The following is a 25,381-nucleotide window of genomic DNA, read 5'->3' as shown; positions in this document are numbered from 1 at the left end:
TGTATTATATATGGAGATAATTGATCTCTGTGTATTATATAATGGAGATAATTGATCTCTGTGTATTATAAGATGGAGATAATTGATCTCTGTGTATTATAGGATGGAGATAATTGATCTCTGTGTATTATATGATGGAGATAATTGATCTCTGTGTATTATAGGATGGAGATAATTGATCTCTGTGTATTATATAATGGAGATAATTGATTTCTGTGTATTATAGGATGGAGATAATTGATCTCTGTGTATTATATATGGAGATAATTGATCTCTGTGTATTATAGGATGGAGATAATTGAGCTCTGTGTATTATAGGATGGAGATAATTGAGCTCTGTGTATTATAGGATGGAGATAATTGATCTCTGTGTATTATATATGGAGATAATTGATCTCTGTGTATTATATAATGGAGATAATTGATCTCTGTGTATTATAAGATGGAGATAATTGATCTCTGTGTATTATAGGATGGAGATAATTGAGCTCTGTGTATTATATACGGAGATAATTGATCTCTGTGTATTATAGGATGGAGATAATTGATCTCTGTGTATTATATGATGGAGATAATTGATCTCTGTGTATTATATAATGGAGATAATTGATCTCTGTGTATTATAAGATGGAGATAATTGATCTCTGTGTATTATAAGATGGAGATAATTGATCTCTGTGTATTATAAGATGGAGATAATTGATCTCTGTGTATTATAGGATGGAGATAATTGAGCTCTGTGTATTATATAATGGAGATAATTGATCTCTGTGTATTATATATGGAGATAATTGATCTCTGTGTATTATATATGGAGATAATTGATCTCTGTGTATTATATATGGAGATAATTGATCTCTGTGTATTATAGGATGGAGATAATTGAGCTCTGTGTATTATATGATGGAGATAATTGAGCTCTGTGTATTATATGATGGAGATAATTGATCTCTGTGTATTATATATGGAGATAATTGATCTCTGTGTATTATATAATGGAGATAATTGATCTCTGTGTATTATAAGATGGAGATAATTGATCTCTGTGTATTATAGGATGGAGATAATTGAGCTCTGTGTATTATATATGGAGATAATTGATCTCTGTGTATTATATATGGAGATAATTGATCTCTGTGTATTATATATGGAGATAATTGATCTCTGTGTATTATATATGGAGATAATTGAGCTCTGTGTATTATATATGGAGATAATTGATCTCTGTGTATTATAGGATGGAGATAATTGAGCTCTGTGTATTATATGATGGAGATAATTGAGCTCTGTGTATTATATGATGGAGATAATTGATCTCTGTGTATTATATATGGAGATAATTGATCTCTGTGTATTATAGGATGGAGATAATTGATCTCTGTGTATTATATATGGAGATAATTGATCTCTGTGTATTATAGGATGGAGATAATTGAGCTCTGTGTATTATATGATGGAGATAATTGATCTCTGTGTATTATATAATGGAGATAATTGATCTCTGTGTATTATATAATGGAGATAATTGATCTCTGTGTATTATATATGGAGATAATTGATCTCTGTGTATTATATAATGGAGATAATTGATCTCTGTGTATTATATATGGAGATAATTGATCTCTGTGTATTATAGGATGGAGATAATTGATCTCTGTGTATTATATAATGGAGATAATTGATCTCTGTGTATTATAAGATGGAGATAATTGAGCTCTGTGTATTATAAGATGGAGATAATTGATCTCTGTGTATTATAGGATGGAGATAATTGATCTCTGTGTATTATAAGATGGAGATAATTGATCTCTGTGTATTATATGATGGAGATAATTGATCTCTGTGTATTATATAATGGAGATAATTGATCTCTGTGTATTATAGGATGGAGATAATTGATCTCTGTGTATTATATAATGGAGATAATTGATCTCTGTGTATTATATAATGGAGATAATTGATCTCTGTGTATTATAAGATGGAGATAATTGAGCTCTGTGTATTATAAGATGGAGATAATTGATCTCTGTGTATTATAGGATGGAGATAATTGAGCTCTGTGTATTATAAGATGGAGATAATTGATCTCTGTGTATTATATGATCAGAGATGTATAGTAACGAAGTAGAACTACTTAAGTACTGTACTTAAGTACCGAAATGCGGTATCTTTACTTTCCTAGAGTAGAATTTTTTTCTCCTACTTCTACTTTTACTTCACTACATTTTTTCGATGATTTTGATACTTCTACTCAAGTATTTTTTTTTTGTGCTGCATAGTTACTCGTTACTTTTAAAAAAATTACCACTGCCAGAACAGTAGATGGAGGTTGCATAAAGCTCAAAAAAATGTGTATAATGTCATTTGTAAATCAGCGCATATGGAAATAAAGGCCGTGTATAATAAAAGCTGCTATACCAAATCTTTCCAATAAAAAGAAAATATGAAACAAACAAATAAATGGTGCTACAGCGCTTAAAGTGCATCAAGAAACTACTAACAAACACAGGTTAATCATTTGAATAAATCATTTGAAATAATAAAAAACAATATGATGTTCAAACTTTTGACTTCTTTCTTTAATAACTACATAACACAGTACTTGTACTTCTACTTTCAGTACTTGAGTAGAATTTTTTTTTCAAAACTACTGGTACTTTTTACTTTTAGTACTTAAGTAGCAATTTTTTTTAAAAAACTACTTGCAATACTTAAGTAAAAAAATGTTGAATACTTTAGTACTTCTACTTAAGTAACTTTTTCTGCGAGCACTTCCACTTCTACTCAAGTCACTTTTTGATCGAGCACTTGTACTTTTACTCAAGTAGAACTTTCGAGTACTTTATACAAGTCTGTATATGATGGAGATAATTGATCTCTGTGTATTATATAATGGAGATAATTGATCTCTGTGTATTATAGGATGGAGATAATTGATCTCTGTGTATTATATAATGGAGATAATTGATCTCTGTGTATTATAAGATGGAGATAATTGATCTCTGTGTATTATAAGATGGAGATAATTGATCTCTGTGTATTATAGGATGGAGATAATTGATCTCTGTGTATTATATATGGAGATAATTGATCTCTGTGTATTATATAATGGAGATAACTGATATCTGTGTATTATATATGGAGATAATTGATCTCTGTGTATTATAAGATGGAGATAATTGATCTCTGTGTATTATATATGGAGATAATTGATCTCTGTGTATTATATGATGGAGATAATTGATCTCTGTGTATTATATATGGAGATAATTGATCTCTGTGTATTATATAATGGAGATAACTGATATCTGTGTATTATATATGGAGATAATTGATCTCTGTGTATTATAAGATGGAGATAATTGATCTCTGTGTATTATAGGATGGAGATAATTGATCTCTGTGTATTATATGATGGAGATAATTGATCTCTGTGTATTATATATGGAGATAATTGATCTCTGTGTATTATATGATGGAGATAATTGATCTCTGTGTATTATATATGGAGATAATTGATCTCTGTGTATTATATGATGGAGATAATTGATCTCTGTGTATTATATGATGGAGATAATTGATCTCTGTGTATTATATATGGAGATAATTGATCTCTGTGTATTATATAATGGAGATAATTGATCTCTGTGTATTATAGGATGGAGATAATTGATCTCTGTGTATTATATAATGGAGATAATTGATCTCTGTGTATTATATATGGAGATAATTGATCTCTGTGTATTATAAGATGGAGATAATTGATCTCTGTGTATTATAGGATGGAGATAATTGATCTCTGTGTATTATATGGAGATAATTGATCTCTGTGTATTATATATGGAGATAATTGATCTCTGTGTATTATATATGGAGATAATTGATCTCTGTGTATTATAGGATGGAGATAATTGATCTCTGTGTATTATATGGAGATAATTGATCTCTGTGTATTATATATGGAGATAATTGATCTCTGTGTATTATAGGATGGAGATAATTGATCTCTGTGTATTATATGGAGATAATTGATCTCTGTGTATTATATATGGAGATAATTGATCTCTGTGTATTATATATGGAGATAATTGATCTCTGTGTATTATAGGATGGAGATAATTGATCTCTGTGTATTATATATGGAGATAATTGATCTCTGTGTATTATATATGGAGATAATTGATCTCTGTGTATTATATATGGAGATAATTGATCTCTGTGTATTATAAGATGGAGATAATTGATCTCTGTGTATTATAAGATGGAGATAATTGATCTCTGTGTATTATATATGGAGATAATTGATCTCTGTGTATTATATGATGGAGATAATTGATCTCTGTGTATTATATATGGAGATAATTGATCTCTGTGTATTATATAATGGAGATAACTGATATCTGTGTATTATATATGGAGATAATTGATCTCTGTGTATTATATGATGGAGATAATTGATCTCTGTGTATTATATATGGAGATAATTGATCTCTGTGTATTATAGGATGGAGATAATTGATCTCTGTGTATTATAGGATGGAGATAATTGAGCTCTGTGTATTATAAGATGGAGATAATTGATCTCTGTGTATTATATGATGGAGATAATTGATCTCTGTGTATTATATAATGGAGATAATTGATCTCTGTGTATTATAGGATGGAGATAATTGATCTCTGTGTATTATATAATGGAGATAATTGATCTCTGTGTATTATAAGATGGAGATAATTGATCTCTGTGTATTATAAGATGGAGATAATTGATCTCTGTGTATTATAGGATGGAGATAATTGATCTCTGTGTATTATATGATGGAGATAATTGATCTCTGTGTATTATATATGGAGATAATTGATCTCTGTGTATTATATAATGGAGATAACTGATATCTGTGTATTATATATGGAGATAATTGATCTCTGTGTATTATAAGATGGAGATAATTGATCTCTGTGTATTATATATGGAGATAATTGATCTCTGTGTATTATATGATGGAGATAATTGATCTCTGTGTATTATATATGGAGATAATTGATCTCTGTGTATTATATAATGGAGATAACTGATATCTGTGTATTATATATGGAGATAATTGATCTCTGTGTATTATAAGATGGAGATAATTGATCTCTGTGTATTATAGGATGGAGATAATTGATCTCTGTGTATTATATGATGGAGATAATTGATCTCTGTGTATTATATATGGAGATAATTGATCTCTGTGTATTATATGATGGAGATAATTGATCTCTGTGTATTATATATGGAGATAATTGATCTCTGTGTATTATATGATGGAGATAATTGATCTCTGTGTATTATATGATGGAGATAATTGATCTCTGTGTATTATATATGGAGATAATTGATCTCTGTGTATTATATAATGGAGATAATTGATCTCTGTGTATTATAGGATGGAGATAATTGATCTCTGTGTATTATATATGGAGATAATTGATCTCTGTGTATTATAAGATGGAGATAATTGATCTCTGTGTATTATAGGATGGAGATAATTGATCTCTGTGTATTATATGGAGATAATTGATCTCTGTGTATTATATATGGAGATAATTGATCTCTGTGTATTATATATGGAGATAATTGATCTCTGTGTATTATAGGATGGAGATAATTGATCTCTGTGTATTATATGGAGATAATTGATCTCTGTGTATTATATATGGAGATAATTGATCTCTGTGTATTATAGGATGGAGATAATTGATCTCTGTGTATTATATGGAGATAATTGATCTCTGTGTATTATATATGGAGATAATTGATCTCTGTGTATTATATATGGAGATAATTGATCTCTGTGTATTATAGGATGGAGATAATTGATCTCTGTGTATTATATATGGAGATAATTGATCTCTGTGTATTATATGATGGAGATAATTGATCTCTGTGTATTATATATGGAGATAATTGATCTCTGTGTATTATAAGATGGAGATAATTGATCTCTGTGTATTATAAGATGGAGATAATTGATCTCTGTGTATTATATGATGGAGATAATTGATCTCTGTGTATTATATATGGAGATAATTGATCTCTGTGTATTATATATGGAGATAATTGATCTCTGTGTATTATATATGGAGATAATTGATCTCTGTGTATTATATGGAGATAATTGATCTCTGTGTATTATATATGGAGATAATTGATCTCTGTGTATTATATGATGGAGATAATTGATCTCTGTGTATTATAGGATGGAGATAATTGATCTCTGTGTATTATATAATGGAGATAATTGATCTCTGTGTATTATAAGATGGAGATAATTGATCTCTGTGTATTATATATGGAGATAATTGATCTCTGTGTATTATATATGGAGATAATTGATCTCTGTGTATTATATGATGGAGATAATTGATCTCTGTGTATTATATGATGGAGATAATTGATCTCTGTGTATTATAGGATGGAGATAATTGATCTCTGTGTATTATATATGGAGATAATTGATCTCTGTGTATTATAAGATGGAGATAATTGATCTCTGTGTATTATATATGGAGATAATTGATCTCTGTGTATTATATGGAGATAATTGATCTCTGTGTATTATAGGATGGAGATAATTGATCTCTGTGTATTATATGATGGAGATAATTGATCTCTGTGTATTATAGGATGGAGATAATTGATCTCTGTGTATTATATATGGAGATAATTGATCTCTGTGTATTATATATGGAGATAATTGATCTCTGTAGATATTACAGGTCACGTGACAACAGAGAAAATTGCATTGTTTCCAGGGTGATTGATTTCCCCTCCCCCCTTCCGGAATTTTCAGCCCCTCCCCTCGTGAAATGTGATTCGCAGATTTAGCTCCTCCTCTAATCTCGCCTAATCACAGCACAGCTGCCCATCCCCCCTCCTCTCAGTTCCCATCATTATCTTCAGATCCCGCCTTCTCCTCTCGACCAATCGCGCGCGAGGAGATTTTCTCCCGCGCTGTCTCCGCCCTCTCCCTCCTCCTGGCGGAAGCAGCCAATGGCTGGCCCGCCCCTGTTGTCCAGCGCTGATTTTAGCTCCTCCTCACTGCTCCGTCCAATCACAGGCGAGTTGCTTTCTCCGCCTTTCCTCCCCCTTCTCTCCCCCCCTTCTCGCCTCACTTGGCTCCTCCTTCAGTGATTTGGCCCCTCCCACAGTGTCGGGAAGGATTCGGTGAGCGGGACGGCGGAGGATGGAGCGGCCGCTTCTGCTGGAGAACCTTCCTCAGGTGAGGGGAGAGCGGGGACCGAGGGGAGGGGGACCGGAGAGCGGGGGAGGGGGAGAGACCGGAGGGGTCGGGAGTTCATCCTCCTCTCTGTGTTATGAGGAGAGGAGAGGAGAGCCCGCCCTGTGTGAGGAGAGTATGGCTGTGTATAGGGACCTCCCCTCCCCCCACACCCCCCCCCTCCTCATTCATCATCATACAGGACCCGTTATATATATACCCCTCCCCCCACCCTATATACTACACATCTCCTCCTATATACTCTATATACAGCCAGACCTCTGTATACACCTACTGTACTATATATATATATATATCCCAACCCTGCCTGTATACTCCTACTGTACTATATATATATATATATACCCCAACCCTGCCTGTATACTCCTACTGTACTATATATATATATATATATATATACCCCTCCCCCATCCTATATACTACACATCTCCTCCTATATACTCTATATACAGCCAGACCTCTGTATACACCTACTGTACTATATATATATATATATATATATATACCCCAACCCTGCCTGTATACTCCTACTGTACTATATATATATATATATACCCCAACCCTGCCTGTATACTCCTACTGTACTATATATATATATATATACCCCAACCCTGCCTGTATACTCCTACTGTACTATATATATATATATATACCCCAACCCTCCCTGTATATACCTACTGTACTATATATACCCCCAACCCTGCCTGTATACACCTACTGTGGCATATATATATATATATATCTCTCCCAACCCTCGCTGTATACACACATCCCCTCCTATACAATGTGTGTGTGTGTATATATATATATATATATATAATGTAAAGAGGATGCCAGTCCATAGGGATCCACCCATGTATGTATATAATGTATAGGGGATGCCTGTGTATATAGGGGTCAGTCCATGCCTGTATAGAATGTATACGGGACAGTCTGTGTTTGTCTATAATGTATAGGGGATGCCGTTGTCTGTAGGGGACCGTTCATGTCGGTCTATAATGTATAGGGGATGCCAGTGTCTGTATATAATGAATAGGGGAAGCCCGTGTCTGTATATAATGAATAGGGGAAGCCGTGTCTGTATATAATGAATAGGGGAAGCCCGTGTCTGTATATAATGAATAGGGGATGCCGTGTCTGTATATAATGTATAGGGGATGCCCGTGTCTGTATATAATGAATAGGGGAAGCCGTGTCTGTATATAATGAATAGGGGATGCCCGTGTCTGTATATAATGAATAGGGGATGCCGTGTCTGTATATAATGAATAGGGGAAGCCGTGTCTGTATATAATGAATAGGGGATGCCGTGTCTGTATATAATGTATAGGGGATGCCAGTGTCTGTATATAATGAATAGGGGATGCCCGTGTCTGTATATAATGAATAGGGGATGCCGTGTCTGTATATAATGTATAGGGGATGCCGTGTCTGTATATAATGAATAGGGGATGCCCGTGTCTGTATATAATGAATAGGGGATGCCGTGTCTGTATATAATGTATAGGGGATGCCGTGTCTGTATATAATGTATAGGGGATGCCAGTGTCTGTATATAATGAATAGGGGATGCCCGTGTCTGTATATAATGAATAGGGGAAGCCCGTGTCTGTATATAATGAATAGGGGAAGCCGTGTCTGTATATAATGAATAGGGGAAGCCCGTGTCTGTATATAATGAATAGGGGAAGCCCGTGTCTATAGGTGACCACCCATGTCTGTATATAACGTACAGGGAATCCCAGGGTCTGTAGGGGACTATCTCTGTATATAATGTATGGGGAATTGTGGTGTCTGTAGGGGACTGTCTATATAACATATAGGAAATGCCGGTGTCTATAGGGGACTGCCAATCTTTGTATAGGGGACAGTCTCTGTATATAATGTATAGGAAACAGCCAATCTTTGTATAAGGGACGGTCTCTGTATATAATGTATAGGGGACTGTCTCTGTATATAATGTATAGGAGACTGCCAATCTCTGTATAGGGGACTGTCTCTGTATATAATGTATAGGAGACTGCCAATCTCTGTATAGGGGACTGTCTCGGTATATAATGCATAGGAGACTGCCAATCTTTGTATAGGGGACTGTCTCTGTATATAATGCACAGGAGACTGCCAATCTCTGTATAGGGGACTGTCTCTGTATATAATGTACAGGAGACTGCCAATCTCTGTATAGGGGACGGTCTCTGTATATAATGCATAGGAGACTGCCAATCTTTGTATAGGGGACTGTCTCTGTATATAATGCACAGGAGACTGCCAATCTCTGTATAGGGGACGGTCTCTGTATATAATGTATAGGGGACGGTCTCTGTATATAATGTATAGGAGACTGCCAATCTCTGTATAGGGGACTGTCTCTGTATATAATGTATAGGAGACTGCCAATCTCTGTATAGGGGACGGTCTCTGTATATAATGTATAGGAGACTGCCAATTTTTGTATAGGGGACGGTCTCTGTATATAATGTATAGGGGACTGCCAATTTTTGTATAGGGGACGGTCTCTGTATATAATGTATAAGAGACTGACAATCTCTGTATAGGGGACTGTCTCTGTATATTATGTATAGGGGACGGTCTCTGTATATAATGTATAGGGGACGGTCTCTGTATATAATGTATAGGGGACTGCCAATCTCTGTATAGGGGACTGTCTCTGTATATAATGTATAGGGGACTGTCTCTGTATATAATGTATAGGGGACGATCTCTGTATATAATGTATAGGGGACGGTCTCTGTATATAATGTATAGGAGACTGCCAATCTCTGTATAGGGGACGGTCTCTGTATATAATGTATAGGGGACGGTCTCTGTATATAATGTATAGGGGACGGTCTCTGTATATAATGTATAGGGGACGGTCTCTGTATATAATGTATAGGGGACGGTCTCTGTATATAATATATAGGGGACGGTCTCTGTAAATAATGTATAGGGGACTGTTGATCTCTGTATATTATGTTTAGGGAATTCCCGGTGTTTATAGGGGACTGTCCATATCTGTATATAGAGTATCAGCTGAGAAAACATGGACCTTACATGGACTTTTTAAGCACCAATCAACAAAATATAAAAATCACATAGAAAACTCCAAAAGACCCTAAGTAATAAATACTAAAAACCGGCTACTAATGGGGTAAAAAAGGCCGGAACCAATGCTGTAGATCAGGGATCCGCAAATTACGGCCTTCTAGCTGTTGCAGAACTACACATCCCATCTGTATACAGATGTATGAGATCCCCCCTCCTCCTCTCGGTATACGGATGTATGGGATCCCCTCCTCCTCCTCTCTGTATACGGATGTATGGGATCCCCTCCTCCTTCTCTCTGTATACGGATGTATGGGATCCCCCTCCTCCTCTCGGTATACGGATGTATGGGATCCCTTCCTCCTCTCGGTATACGGATGTATGGGATCCCCTCCTCCTCTCGGTATACGGATGTATGGGATCCCCCCTCCCTCTCGGTATACGGATATATGGGATCCCCTTCTCCTCTCGGTATACGGATGTATGGGATCCCTTCCTCCTCTCTGTATACGGATGTATGGGATCCCCCTCCTCCTCTCGGTATACGGATGTATGGGATCCCTTCCTCCTCTCGGTATACGGATGTATGGGATCCCCTCCTCCTCCTCTCGGTATACGGATGTATGGGATCCCTTCCTCCTCTCGGTATACGGATGTATGGGATCCCCTCCTCCTCTCGGTATACGGATGTATGGGATCCCCCCTCCCTCTCGGTATACGGATATATGGGATCCCCTCCTCCTCTCGGTATACGGATATATGGGATCCCCTCCTCCTCCTCTCGGTATACGGATGTATGGGATCCCCTCCTCCTCCTCTCGGTATACGGATGTATGGGATCCCCTCCTCCTCTCGGTATACGGATGTATGGGATCCCCTCCTCCTCCTCTCGGTATACGGATGTATGAGATCCCCCCTCCTCCTCTCGGTATACGGATGTATGGGATCCCTTCCTCCTCTCGGTATACGGATGTATGGGATCCCCTCCTCCTCTCGGTATACGGATGTATGGGATCCCCCCTCCCTCTCGGTATACGGATATATGGGATCCCCTCCTCCTCTCGGTATACGGATGTATGGGATCCCCTCCTCCTCCTCCTCTCTGTATACGGATGGATGAGATCCCCCTCCCCCTCTCTGTATACGGATGTATGGGATCCCCTCCTCCTCTCGGTATACGGATGTATGGGATCCCCTCCTCCTCCTCTCGGTATACGGATGTATGGGATCCCCTCCTCCTCTCGGTATACGGATGTATGGGATCCCCTCCTCCTCTCGGTATACGGATGTATGGGATCCCCCTCCTCCTCTCGGTATACGGATGTATGGGATCCCCCTCCTCCTCTCTGTATACGGATGTATGGGATCCCCTCCTCCTCTCGGTATACGGATGTATGGGATCCCCTCCTCCTCTCTCTGTATACGGATGTATGGGATCCCCTCCTCCCCTCTCTGTATACGGATGTATGGGATCCCCTCCTCCTCTCTGTATACGGATGTATGGGATCCCCTCCTCCTCTCGGTATACGGACGCATGGGATCCCCTCCTCCTCTCGGTATACGGATATATGGGATCCCCTCCTCCTCCTCTCGGTATACGGATGTATGGGATCCCCTCCTCCTCTCGGTATACGGATGTATGGGATCCCCTCCTCCTCTCTGTATACGGACGCATGGGATCCCTCCCCCTCGGTATGCGGACGCATGGGATCCCTCCCCCTCGGTATGCGGACGCATGGGATCCCTCCCCCTCGGTATGCGGACGCATGGGATCCCCCTCCTCTTTCTTGGTTTCAGTGAAATCTGATTGGTTGGGAATGTTTATAAAGAGATTTGTGTTAGTGATGGAGATCTGTGGATGTGATATCGGGAATATTGAGGAAATCTACTGACGGGACAAAGTAATACTTAGAAGACCTCCCCCCATCATTTGTGGGCGTGACCAAACCATTTTTTATTTATTGGGGATCTCCGTACTTCACCTCTGCTATTTAAAATATGTTTGGTATTTGTATCAGTGACTACAAGGCCTTTTCTGATTGGTCTAGGTAGGTAGATGACCTTATGATCTCCCCCTTGGCCAATCAGAAGAAGCCTTATAGTCATTGATACAAATGCAAGGCTTTTCTGTATATTAGGAAGTAGAGGGGGAAGTCTTTGGTACTGCTGCCGGAACACAGCGCCCCTCGCTGTACATAGCACAAACTGCAACATTGTATTGCGGTCTCAGCAGCGTTCAGTGCGCTCCGGTGTGCAGAATATTAGTTTGGTCCAAGGTGGCCCCAACAGTGCCAGGAAACCCCCGAATTCTCCTTTAACCTTCAGTCTTGCAACAGCCGCCATAATGACCCTCCAGTCCTCTCTGATGGGATGTGGGCGTGTCCTTTTACAGGACCCACCCCCCTCCTATCCTGATGACACGGATGTTTGTCCTCCACCAATAACAGTGCACATGTGATCACATATGCTGGAGGGGTGGCAGAGGATCGTGGGATTGGAAGTTGGGAATACTCTGTGTTGGGGGTAGGGTGAGGAATACTCTGGCCTGGAAACCGTATGAAATAAAAGAAATGCAGCCAGTCAGAATTCATCTTCTACATCACATGGTCTCTGGCTACCAATCATTGTATGACGCAGAGGCCTCTGAACTGGGGCCCAATACACCCTGCTCAAAGACTTTATCCAGCCCTCTGATTTAGAAGTGGGCTCTGGTGGGGGACCCCTGATTTAAAAAGGGGCTCTGGTGGGGGACTAGAAGGAGGCTCTGGTGGGGGACCCCCCACCTGATTAGAAGGGGGCTTTGGTGGGGGCCCCCATTTAGAAGGGGTCTCTGGGGACCCCTCACAATTTAGGAGGCTCTGGTGGGGGACCCCCAAAATTTAGGAGGCTCTGGTGGGGGACCCCCACAATTTAGAAGGGGGCTCTGGTGGGGGACCCCCCGATTCAGAAGGGGGGGCTCTGGTGGGGTTTATTTTGTCCTACAAATACTTATACAATATATTATGTGGCCCTCTACTTAATAGTTTGGGGACCCCAGAGTGTTCCTGTAGTCCAGTGGTGACATCACAGGCGGATGCACCCCCCCCCCCCCGCCCGATTGATTGACAGAGGCAAGTTTTCTTGTGGGGTCTCTGTCCTTGTTTTTGGGAAGAGGAGGGGCCAGAGTGATGACATAACTGTGACAGAATAGGGGTACAAGAGGGTTTTTGGGGTGTACAGGACGGTGGATCCCTCCTGGTTGTAGTTGGATTAGTGGAAGAGATGTCATGTGAAGATGGAAGCGTGGAAGTGCAGGTGAGGTGAGGTTATGGTGGGTGGGGCGGGATAGAAGCGTTTAGGGCAGGTGAGGTTATGGTGGGTGGGGCGGGATAGAAGCATTTAGGGCAGGTGAGGTTATGGAGGGTGGGGGTAGGGCGGAGGCTGTTTTTGTATTGGGCGGAGCACACTTTTATTCTTTAACCCTTTTTATCTAGCTCCAGTTTTATTCTTTTTTATTGATTCATTTTTTTGTACATCACATGGTCTCTGGCTACCAATCATTGTATAACGCAGAGGCCTTCAAACTGGGGCCAAATACACCCTGCTGCAAGATTTTATCCAGCCCTATTATGTAAGGGGGGCTCTGGTGGGGACGCCCTGATTTGGAAGGGTGGGCTTTGGTGGGGACGCCCTGATTTGGTAGGGTGGGCTCTGGTGGGGACGCCCTGATTTGGTAGGGTGGGCTCTGGTGGGGACGCCCTGATTTGGAAGGGTGGGCTCTGGTGGGGACGCCCTGATTTGGAATGGTGGGCTCTGGTGGAGATGCACTGATTTGGAAGGGTGGGCTCTGGTGGGGACGCCCTGATTTGGAAGGGTGGGCTCTGGTGGGGATGCCCTGATTTGGAAGGGTGGGCTCTGGTGGGGACGCCCTGATTTGGAAGGGTGGGCTCTGGTGGGGACGCCCTGATTTGGAAGGGTGGGCTCTGGTGGGGACGCCCTGATTTGGAAGGGTGGGCTCTGGTGGGGACGCCCTGATTTGGAAGGGGGTGGGCCCTGTGGGGACGCCCTGATTTGGAAGGGGGTGGGCCCTGTTGGGGACGCCCTGATTTGGAAGGGTGGGCTCTGGTGGGGACGCCCTGATTTGGAAGGGGGTGGGCCCTGTGGGGAACGCCCTGATTTGGAAGGGGGTGGGCCCTGTTGGGGACGCCCTGATTTGGAAGGGTGGGCTCTGGTGGGGACGCCCTGATTTGAAAAGGTGGGCTCTGGTGGAGATGCACTGATTTGGAAGGGTGGGCTCTGGTGGGGACGCCCTGATTTTGTAGGGTGGGCTCTGGTGGGGACGCCCTGATTTTGTAGGGTGGGCTCTGGTGGGGACGCCCTGATTTGGTAGGGTGGGCTCTGGTGGGGACGCCCTGATTTGGTAGGGTGGGCTCTGGTGGGGACGCCCTGATTTGGTAGGGTGGGCTCTGGTGGGGACGCCCTGATTTGGAAGGGTGGGCTCTGGTGGGGACGCCCTGATTTGGAAGGGTGGGCTCTGGTGGGGACGCCCTGATTTAGAAGGGTGGGCTCTGGTGGGGACGCCCTGATTTGGAAGGGGGTGGGCCCAGGTGGGGACGCCCTGATTTGGAAGGGGGTGGGCCCTGGTGGGGACGCCCTGATTTGGAAGGGGGTGGGCCCTGGTGGGGACGCCCTGATTTGGAAGGGGGTGGGCCCTGGTGGGGACGCCCTGATTTGGAAGGGGGTGGGCCCTGGTGGGGACGCCCAGATTTGAAGGAGGGGGGCTCTGATGTACAGGATGGCGGATCCCTCCTGGTTGTATCTGGATTAGTGGAGGAGATGGGCCGGGTTTGGAGGGAAGAGATATCATGTGAAGCAGATAGAAGCGTGGGAGTGCAGGTGAGGTGAGGTTCTTGTGGGTGGGGCGGGGGTTGAAGGGAAGGTGAGGTTATGGAGGGTGGGGATAGGCCAGAGGCTGTTTTTGTATTGGGCGGAGTACACCTTTATTCTTTAACCTTTTTTAACTAGCTCCAGTTTTATTCTTTTTTATTTATTTATTTTACATACTGTCACCAGTACAATGTCATCGCATAACTGGTGTGGTGGTGATCAGGGACACTGGTAACAGTGGTCACATGGTACCTGCAGCCGGCCGTTATCCATCATAGGCTGTGTCTGGTGCTGCGGCACATTCCAGGAGGATGTCCTATGATGTCCACCCGGAACGAGAGCCGACGTTTTGCAATATAGGAGAAAGGTAGGGTGATGGCGCTGCCTAGTAATTAATAGGGTGTTGACAATGCTGATGAAAGATGCTAATAAAAGATAAGAATATATATAATGCACTAGAAGTCCAGAATATGGAAAAAGAGCACTAAAAGGTACAACTATATGATAAAATCCAAAAAAAGGAAAGAAATATGGCAAAAACATCAAATATAAAAATATAGTATACAGATATACCGAATTGGCATACAAAAGTGATATGTGCATGTATGTGTGAGCATAAAAAGTATAATAAAAAACTTGGTTCACTTAAGACAATGTGGACAATGAATATTAAATATGAATCAAATCCAATATATAAAGTGATATGTGCAACAGTGACTACACAAATTCATATACACAACATAAGCTGTATGAAGCTAAATCATGCAGTATAAAACTATAAACAAATAAAAGTGCTCTGGACATTTGGCAGTTGGATTTCGCATAGAGATTACAGACAACACCTGAACACAATTGACAATTGCTTACATTAACACATCAGACAGCTGAACACAGACGGAGCGGCTTTCCCACAAAACAATATTTCAGACACGAGACACCCACATTGACAGAGATGTATGGGGAACACAAGGGCCTTTTCATGTATTGTTTTTGGTGGAGATATGTTCTATTGTTAAGTTGACCCATGAATTGTAACTGGTTTAAAGTGGTTTTTGCCGCTCAAATGTCCTTTAAAAATGTGAGCGAAACTTGAAATAAATCAGATGTGTCTACGGTAAGCTTAAGTTGCTATGTGTCGTCGCATCTCCTGGCCAGCAGACGGAGAATTCACTACACAGGGGAAGTTAGGACTGAAGGGCCGTACATCATCTTGTAATTGCCTCCTGACAAGATTGAGCTAACAAGGGTGTAGGGAATAACGGAAAGGCACATAGCGTGATACCAATATATAAAGTCATATGTGCATAAGTGACTACACAAATTAATATTCACAACATAAGCTGTATGAAGCTAAATCATGCAGTATAAAACTATAAACAAATCCAAATGCCCCAAATGGGGTCACACACTGGGGTATAAAAGTGCAATGACAATAAAAAATAAATATATGCAAACCAAATATATGGTAAGTGATGAAAAGTCCAATATTAGTGATAAGTGCCTATGAACAAGTGCAGTGACTGTAAAAAGAAATGTGATGAACAACGTTCAGTGTTGATAGCAGGTGACAATTTTCATATAACCAACTGTATAAAGAGTGACCCCGTGGTGGCGGTTAGGTGCTGGGTGACCCCTCTAGTGAATAGCGCACTCACCAGAAATACCCACCCCACACAGGGGTATAGAGCGGATATATAAATGTATCGAAGACGAAGACGTACTGCTACGAAACGCGTACAGCGTGTCGCATCACTTCCGGTTTTGAAATCGAGGCTTGGACCGCATTGCGCTCCACCGCACGATTACATGCTTATAAATTACTCTACAAATGTGAGTACCTCTCTTATGTTCTAAATTGTTAATAAACCTGCCTAAACGGTATCACGCTATGTGCCTTTCCGTTATTCCCTACACCCTTGTTAGCTCAATCATGTCAGGAGGCAATTACAAGATGATGTACGGCCCTTCAGTCCTAACTTCCCCTGTGTAGTGAATTCTCCGTCTGCTGGCCAGGAGATGCGACGACACATAGCAACTTAAGCTTAGCTTAGACACATCTGATTTATTTCACGTTTCGCTCACATTTTTAAAGGACATTTGAGCGGCAAAAACCACTTTAAACCAGTTACAATTCATGGGTCAACTTAACAATAGAACATATCTCCACCAAAAACAATACATGAAAAAGCCCTTGTGTTCCCCATACATCTCTGTCAATGTGGGTGTCTCGTGTCTGAAATATTGTTTTGTGGGAAAGCCGCTCCGTCTGTGTTCAGCTGTCTGATGTGTTAATGTAAGCAATTGTCAATTGTGTTCAGGTGTTGTCTGTAATCTCTATGCGAAATCCAACTGCCAGATGTCCAGAGCACTTTAATTTGTTTATAGTTTTATACTGCATGATTTAGCTTCATACAGCTTATGTTGTGTATATGAATTTGTGTAGTCACTGTTGCACATATCACTTTATATATTGGATTTGATTCATATTTATATTCATTGTCCACATTGTCTTAAGTGAACCAAGTTTTTTATTATACTTTTTATGCTCACACATACATGCACATATCACTTTTATATGCCAATTAGGTATATCTGTACACTATATTTTTATATTTGATGTTTTTGCCATATTTCTTTCCTTTTTTTGGATTTTATCATATAGTTGTGCCTTTTAGTGCTCTCCTTCCATAATCTGGACTTCTAGTGCATTATATATATTCTTATCTTTCATCAGCATTGTCAACACCCTATTAATTACTGGGCAGCGCCATCACCCTATCTTTCTCCTATATTTACTATATAGTCCTTTGGACTATAACTTAGGGAGGCTGCAGCCTAAATACCACTATTTATTCATATATTTATACCCAAATAGACCATAAGCACGGAGTTTTAATATTGTGACATTTTACAATAGGCCGGGCGAGAAGGTAAGTGATCAAAAAAATTAAAGGAACACTTAGAAAACACATATCTAAACTGGGAAAAATCTCATGCTGGGTATCTATACTGGTATGGACTGGGTAAAATGTTGGTATCTATAATGGTATGGACTGGGTAATGTGTTAGGATCTATACTGGTATGGACTGGGTAATGTGTTGGGTTCTATACTGGTATGGACTGGGTAAAATGTTGGTATCTATAATGGTATGGACTGGGTAATGTGTTAGGATCTATACTGGTATGGACTGGGTAAAATGTTGGTATCTATAATGGTATGGACTGGGTAATGTGTTAGGATCTATACTGGTATGGACTGGGTAATGTGTTAGGATCTATACTGGTATGGACTGGGTAATGTGTTGGGGTCTATACTGGTATGGACTGGGTAATGTGTTAGGATCTATACTGGTATGGACTGGGTAAAATGTTGGTATCTATAATGGTATGGACTGGGTAATGTGTTAGGATCTATACTGGTATGGACTGGGTAATGTGTTAGGATCTATACTGGTGTGGACTGGGTATGGTTTCAGGATCTATACTGGTATGGACTGGGTAATGTGTTAGGATCTATACTGGTGTGGACTGGGTATGGTTTCAGGATCTATACTGGTATGGACTGGGTAATGTGTTGGGGTCTATACTGGTATGGACTGGGTAATGTGTTGGGGTCTATACTGGTATGGACTGGGTAATGTGTTGGGGTCTATACTGGTATGGACTGGGTAATGTGTTAGGATCTATACTGGTGTGGACTGGGTAATGTGTTGGGGTCTATACTGGTATGGACTGGGTAATGTGTTGGGGTCTATACTGGTATGGACTGGGGAATGTGTTGGGGTCTATACTGGTATGGACTGGGTAACGTGTTGGGGTCTATACTGGTATGGACTGGGTAATGTGCTAAGATCTATACTGGTATGGACTGGGTAAAGTGTTAGGAAGGAAAGGATGTCACATTGTTTAATGGAAATGAAAATTATCACCCTACAGAGGGCTGAATTCAAAGACACCCCGAAAATCAAAGTAAAAAAAAATGATGCAGCAGGCGAGTCCATTTTTCCGGAATTTCATTGCAGGACCTCAGAATGGTCCTCAGTAGTTTTTATGGCCCCCATGTGCTTGTATGCATGCCTGACAACATCAGGGATGCTCCTAATGAGACGACGGATGGCATCCTGGGGTATTTCCTCCCAGATCTGAACCAGGGCATCACTGAGCTCCTGAACAGACTGAGGGGCAGCCTGGTGGTGTCAGTTGGACCAAAACATAATGTCCCAGAGGTGTTCTATTGGATTTAGGTCAGGCGAGCGTGGGGGCCATTCAGTGGTATCAATTCCTTCATCCTCCAGGAACTGGCTGCATACACTCACTACATGATGCTGGGCATTGTAGTGCACCAGGAGGAACCCAGCACCCACTGCACCAGCGTAGGGTTTGACAATGGGTCCAAGAATTTCATACCGATACCCAATGGCAGTCAGGGTGCCATTGTCTAGCCTGTAGAGGTCTGTGCGTCCCTCCATGGATACGCCTCCCCAGACCATCACTGATCCACCACCATACCGGTCATACTGAACGATGTTACAGGCAGCATAACATTCTCCATGGCTTCTCCAGACCCTTTCACGTCTGTCACATGTGCTCAGGGTGAACCTGCTCTCATCTGTGAAAAGCACAGGGTGCCAGTGGTGGAGCTGCCAATTCTGGTGTTCAATGGCAAATGTCAATCGAGCTCCACAGTGCCGGGCAGTGAGCACAGCGCCCACTAGAGGATGTCGGGCCCTCAGGCCACCCTGATGAAGTCTGTTTCTGATTGTTTGGTCAGAGACATTCACACCAGTGTCCTGCTGGAGGTCATTTTGTAGGGCACTGGCAGTGCTCATCCTGTTCCTCCTTGCACAAAGGAGCAGATACCGGTCCTGCTGATGGGTTAAGGACCTTCTATGTCCCTGTCCAGCTCTCCTAGAGTAACTGCCTGTCTCCTGGAATCTCCTCCATGCTCCTGAGACTGTGCTGGGAGACACAGCAAAACTTCTGGCAATGGGATGTATTGATGAGCCATCCTGGAGGAGTTGGACTGCCTGCGCAACCTCTATAGGGTCCAGGTATCTCCTCATGATACCAGTAGTGACACTGACCCCCTCTATAGGGTCCAGGTATGGCCTCATGCTACCAGTAGTGACACTGACCCCCCCTATAGGGTCCAGGTATGACCTCATGCTACCAGTAGTGACACTGACCCCCCCTATAGGGTCCAGGTATGGCCTCATGCTACCAGTAGTGACACTGACCCCCTCTATAGGGTCCAGGTATGGCCTCATACTACCAGTAGTGACACTGACCCCCTCTATAGGGTCCAGGTATGGCCTCATACTACCAGTAGTGACACTGACCCCCTCTATAGGGTCCAGGTATGGCTTCATACTACCAGTAGTGACACTGACCCCCTCTATAGGGTCCAGGTATCTCCTCATGCTACCAGTAGTGACACTGACCCCCTCTATAGGGTCCAGGTATGGCTTCATACTACCAGTAGTGACACTGACCCCCTCTATAGGGTCCAGGTATCTCCTTATGCTACCAGTAGTGACACTGACCCCCTCTATAGGCTCCAGGTATGGCCTCATGCTACCAGTAGTGACACTGACCCCCTCTATAGGGTCCAGGTATGGCTTCATACTACCAGTAGTGACACTGACCCCCTCTATAGGGTCCAGGTATCTCCTCATGCTACCAGTAGTGACACTGACCCCCTCTATAGGCTCCAGGTATGGCCTCATGCTACCAGTAGTGACACTGACCCCCTCCATAGGGTCCAGGTATGGCCTCATACTACCAGTAGTGACACTGACCCCCTCTATAGGGTCCAGGTATGGCCTCATGCTACCAGTAGTGACACTGACCCCCTCTATAGGGTCCAGGTATGGCCTCATGCTACCAGTAGTGACACTGACCCCCTCTATAGGGTCCAGGTATCTCCTCATGCTACCAGTAGTGACACTGACCCCCCTCTATAGGGTCCAGGTATCGCCTCATACTACCAGTAGTGACACTGACCCCCTCTATAGGCTCCAGGTATGGCCTCATGCTACCAGTAGTGACACTGGCCCCAGCCAAATGCAAAACTAGAGAAAAACAGTCAGAAAGATGAGTAGGAAAAAAAGTCAGTGGCCTCCACCTGTAAAACCATTCCTGTTTTGGAGGTAGTCTCATTGTTGCCCATCTAGTGCACCTGTTGATTTCATTAACACCAAAGCAGCTGAAACTGATTACCAACCCCCTCTGCTACTTAACTGACCAGATCAATATCCCAGGAGTTTGCTTGACTTGATTCTATACTCTGATTAACCACTAAGACCGGCCTATTTCTGACACTTGTTGTTTACAAGCCGAAATCCGTTTTTTTTTTTTTTGCTAGAAAATTACTTGGAACCCCCAAACATTATATATTTATATTTTTTAGCAGAGACCCTAGAGAATAAATTGGAGATTGTTGCAATATTTTTTTATCACATCGTATTTGCGCAGCGGTCTATCAAACACAATTTTTTTGGAAAAAATTCATTTTTTGAATTAAAAAAAATAAGAAAACAGTAAATGTAGCCCAATTTTTTTCCTTAAAGTGAAAGATAATGTCACGCCGAGTAAATAGATACCCAACATGCCACGCTTCAAAATTGCGCAGGCTCGTTGAATGGCGTCAAACATTGGTAGTTAAAAATCTCCATAGGCGACATTTTAAAAATTTCTACAGGTTACCAGTTTAGAGTTACAGAGGAAGTCAAGGGCTCAAATTATTGCCCTCGCTCTGACGATCACGGCGATACCTCACATGTGCGGTTTGAACGACGTTTACATATGTGGGCGGGACTTGGATATGCGTTCGCTTCTGCGCAGGAGCTAACGGGGCGCTTTAATTTTTTTTTTCTTTATTTTAGTTATTATTTTTTATTTTTACACCAGTTTTTTTTTTTTTTCATCATTTTTATTCCTATTCCAAGCAATGTAAACACCCCTTGTAATAGAAATAAGCAGGACAGGACCTCTTTATTGTGAGATCCGGGGTCAAAAACACCTCACATCTACAATAAAAAAAATAAAAAAAAATTGGGTCTTTAAGTCGGTTGCTAGGAGACAACGTTTGATGTCGCTCCGGTCCTCCAAGACCATAGAGTCGAGTGGGAGCCATCTTGCCCTCACTCGACTTCCTGCCTGTGAGGGGAGAGGATCCGATAATTTTCCCCACTGCCGGCAGGTCTGGTAAGCGGGGAAAACGACCGGGGGGGGGGGGGTGACCTCTTCTGCAGCACCGTAAGGGGGATCCTGTGGGGACTCCGCCGCTGGGACCACCCTTTTATGAAAATGGACCGCCCACCGTTTCAAAAAATACCAGGGTTATGGCAGCTATCTGCAGCCATAACCCCGGTATTTAGCGTCAAAGTACCGACGTAAATCGGTGGGCGGTTGGTAAGTGGTTAAAGTGTTCCTTTCACTTTGTGAGCAGTGTATGCAATCTGACAGAGGATCCCCAGAGCACTGCGGGGAAACTAAAAATAGGAGAGCCTATCAGCAGCCGGCCTGTGTGTGGGGGCTGAAACTTTATCCTTAGCACAGAGATGGAGGACAGAGGTGGAGATTTGTGAATTCTTTCCAGGGGGTGGAGATTTGTGAAATCTGTCCAGGGGGTGGAGATTTGTGAAATCTGTCCGGGGGGGGTGGAGATTTGTGAAATCTGTCCAGGGGGTGGAGATTTGTGACTTCTGTCCAGGGGGGTGGAGATTTGTGACTTCTGTCCAGGGGGTGGAGATTTGTGACTTCTGTCCAGGGGGTGGAGATTTGTGAAATCTGTCCAGGGGGGTGGAGATTTGTGAAATCTGTCCAGGGGGGTGGAGATTTGTGAAATCTGTCCAGGGGGTGGAGATTTGTGACTTCTGTCCAGGGGGGTGGAGATTTGTGACTTCTGTCCAGGGGGGTGGAGATTTGTGACTTCTGTCCAGGGGGTGGAGATTTGTGACTTCTGTCCAGGGGGTGGAGATTTGTGACTTCTGTCCAGGGGGTGGAGATTTGTGAAATCTGTCCAGGGGGTGGAGATTTGTGAAATCTGTCCAGGGGGTGGAGATTTGTGAAATCTGTCCAGGGGGTGGAGATTTGTGAAATCTGTCCAGGGGGTGGAGATTTGTGACTTCTGTCCAGGGGGTGGAGATTTGTGACTTCTGTTGTACAGGGGGTGGAGATTTGTGACTTCTGTTGTACAGGGGGTGGAGATTTGTGAATTCTGTTGTACAGGTGGTGGAGATTTGTGAATTCTGTTGTACAGGGGGTGGAGATTTGTGAATTCTGTTGTACAGGGGGTGGAGATTTGTGAATTCTGTCCAGGGGGTGGAGATTTGTGAAATCTGTCCAGGGGGTGGAGATTTGTGAAATCTGTCCAGGGGGTGGAGATTTGTGAAATCTGTCCAGGGGGTGGAGATTTGTGAAATCTGTCCAGGGGGTGGAGATTTGTGACTTCTGTTGTACAGGGGGTGGAGATTTGTGACTTCTGTTGTACAGGGGGTGGAGATTTGTGACTTCTGTTGTACAGGGGGTGGAGATTTGTGAATTCTGTTGTACAGGTGGTGGAGATTTGTGAATTCTGTTGTACAGGGGGTGGAGATTTGTGAATTCTGTTGTACAGGGGGTGGAGATTTGTGAATTCTGTTGTACAGGGGTGGAGTTTTGTGAATTCTGTCCAGGGGTGGAGATTGGTGAATTCTGTTGTACAGGGGGTGGAGATTTGTGAATTCTGTTGTACAGGGGGTGGAGATTTGTGAATTCTGTTGTACAGGGGGTGGAGATTTGTGAATTCTGTTGTACAGGGGGTGGAGATTTGTGAATTCTGTTGTACAGGGGGTGGAGATTTGTGAATTCTGTTGTACAGGGGGTGGAGATTGGTGAATTCTGTCCAGGGGGTGGAGATTGGTGAATTCTGTCCAGGGGGTGGAGATTGGTGAATTCTGTCCAGGGGGTGGAGATTGGTGAATGCTGTTGTCCAGGGGGTGGAGATTGGTGAATGCTGTTGTCCAGGGGGTGGAGATTGGTGAATTCTGTCCAGGGGGTGGAGATTGGTGAATGCTGTTGTCCAGGGGGTGGAGATTGGTGAATTCTGTCCAGGGGGTGGAGATTGGTGAATGCTGTTGTCCAGGGGGTGGAGATTGGTGAATGCTGTTGTCCAGGGGGTGGAGATTGGTGAATGCTGTTGTCCAGGGGGTGGAGATTGGTGAATGCTGTTGTCCAGGGGGTGGAGATTTGTGAATTCTGTCCAGGGGGGTGGAGATTGGTGAATGCTGTTGTCCAGGGGTGGAGATTTGTGAATTCTGTCCAGGGGGGGTGGAGATTGGTGAATTCTGTTGTCCAGGGGGTGGAGATTGGTGAAACAAATAGAAGATAAATGTTGCAATCCTCTCCTCTGTATTAGTGATGGAGGAGGAGGAAATGATATTTGTGTGGTTTCCTGAAAAAAAAGGGGGGAGGGGGGGCACTTCTGCGTTTCTGAAAACAGGAAGTTCTGCACTTCCCTCGCCGTTATCTGCAGGAAGCGGCTCCGAGGTTGTGGGCGGTTCTGGCAGAATTGCGGTTTTGCGGAAAGCACGGCGTGCAGCAGAGACGGATTCATATCCGGGGGGGGGGGGGGTGTTGGGTAGAAGAATTTTTGTAGTATTTAAATTGAAGAAATATTCCAGAGATGAGAAGTAAACTGTGGAGGGTCCTGCATTCCTATTGGCCGGTTAATTGAAGGTGGGGTCAAAGGTTACATGGGAGACAGTGGTATAGAACTTCATAAATTAATATTATTCTAGCATAGGATAGGTTACCCTGATGGGAGGGATCTGGAACTGGTCAGATCCCGCCCACAACGCCTGATAACAATAGAAGCTTAAAGCTGTAACTCCACTTTTGTGCGAAAAAAATGTAGCAAATAAAACCCTAATATAAGGAATAGAATTGCGACACAAAGTCATATTGTAATTAATTTTTTGTTTTCAATCTGCAGCCGCTGTCATTTTTTTGTAAAGTGCAATATGGCCGCCTGGAGGCGTTCTGTACACAGATGGTATACGGAGAGCACCCCTCCCCCCACCCAAAATGTAATTTCCTGCTTGTGTGGCTCACTGATTTTCCCAGAAGTCTGCAATAAGATAATAAGTCAGATTTTGGGCATCTCCCGCAACAAAAGTTATATTCTGCTTTTGTGGCTCACTGATTT

At 42.5% G+C, this 25,381-nt stretch overlaps 1 protein-coding gene across 1 annotated transcript in view; it reads left to right on the top strand.

The window, feature by feature from the left end:
• Positions 1 to 7,162: 7,162 nt before the first annotated feature.
• Positions 7,163 to 25,381, top strand: part of LOC309556209 (uncharacterized protein) — a 65,197-nt gene continuing 46,978 nt past the window's right edge. Inside the window, exon 1 of the mRNA XM_082258611.1 lies at positions 7,163 to 7,262. Coding sequence (XP_082114737.1) covers positions 7,227 to 7,262 — 36 coding nt within the window. The 5' untranslated portion in view covers positions 7,163 to 7,226. The remainder of the gene's footprint in view (positions 7,263 to 25,381) is intronic.

Source organism: Pelophylax lessonae (genome assembly GCF_965119305.1).
Source record: "Pelophylax lessonae genome assembly, chromosome: 5".
NCBI classification, from domain to species: domain Eukaryota; kingdom Metazoa; phylum Chordata; class Amphibia; order Anura; family Ranidae; genus Pelophylax; species Pelophylax lessonae.
Note: the sequence above shows the minus strand (reverse complement) of the source record. Positions and strands in the feature narration are given on the sequence as shown.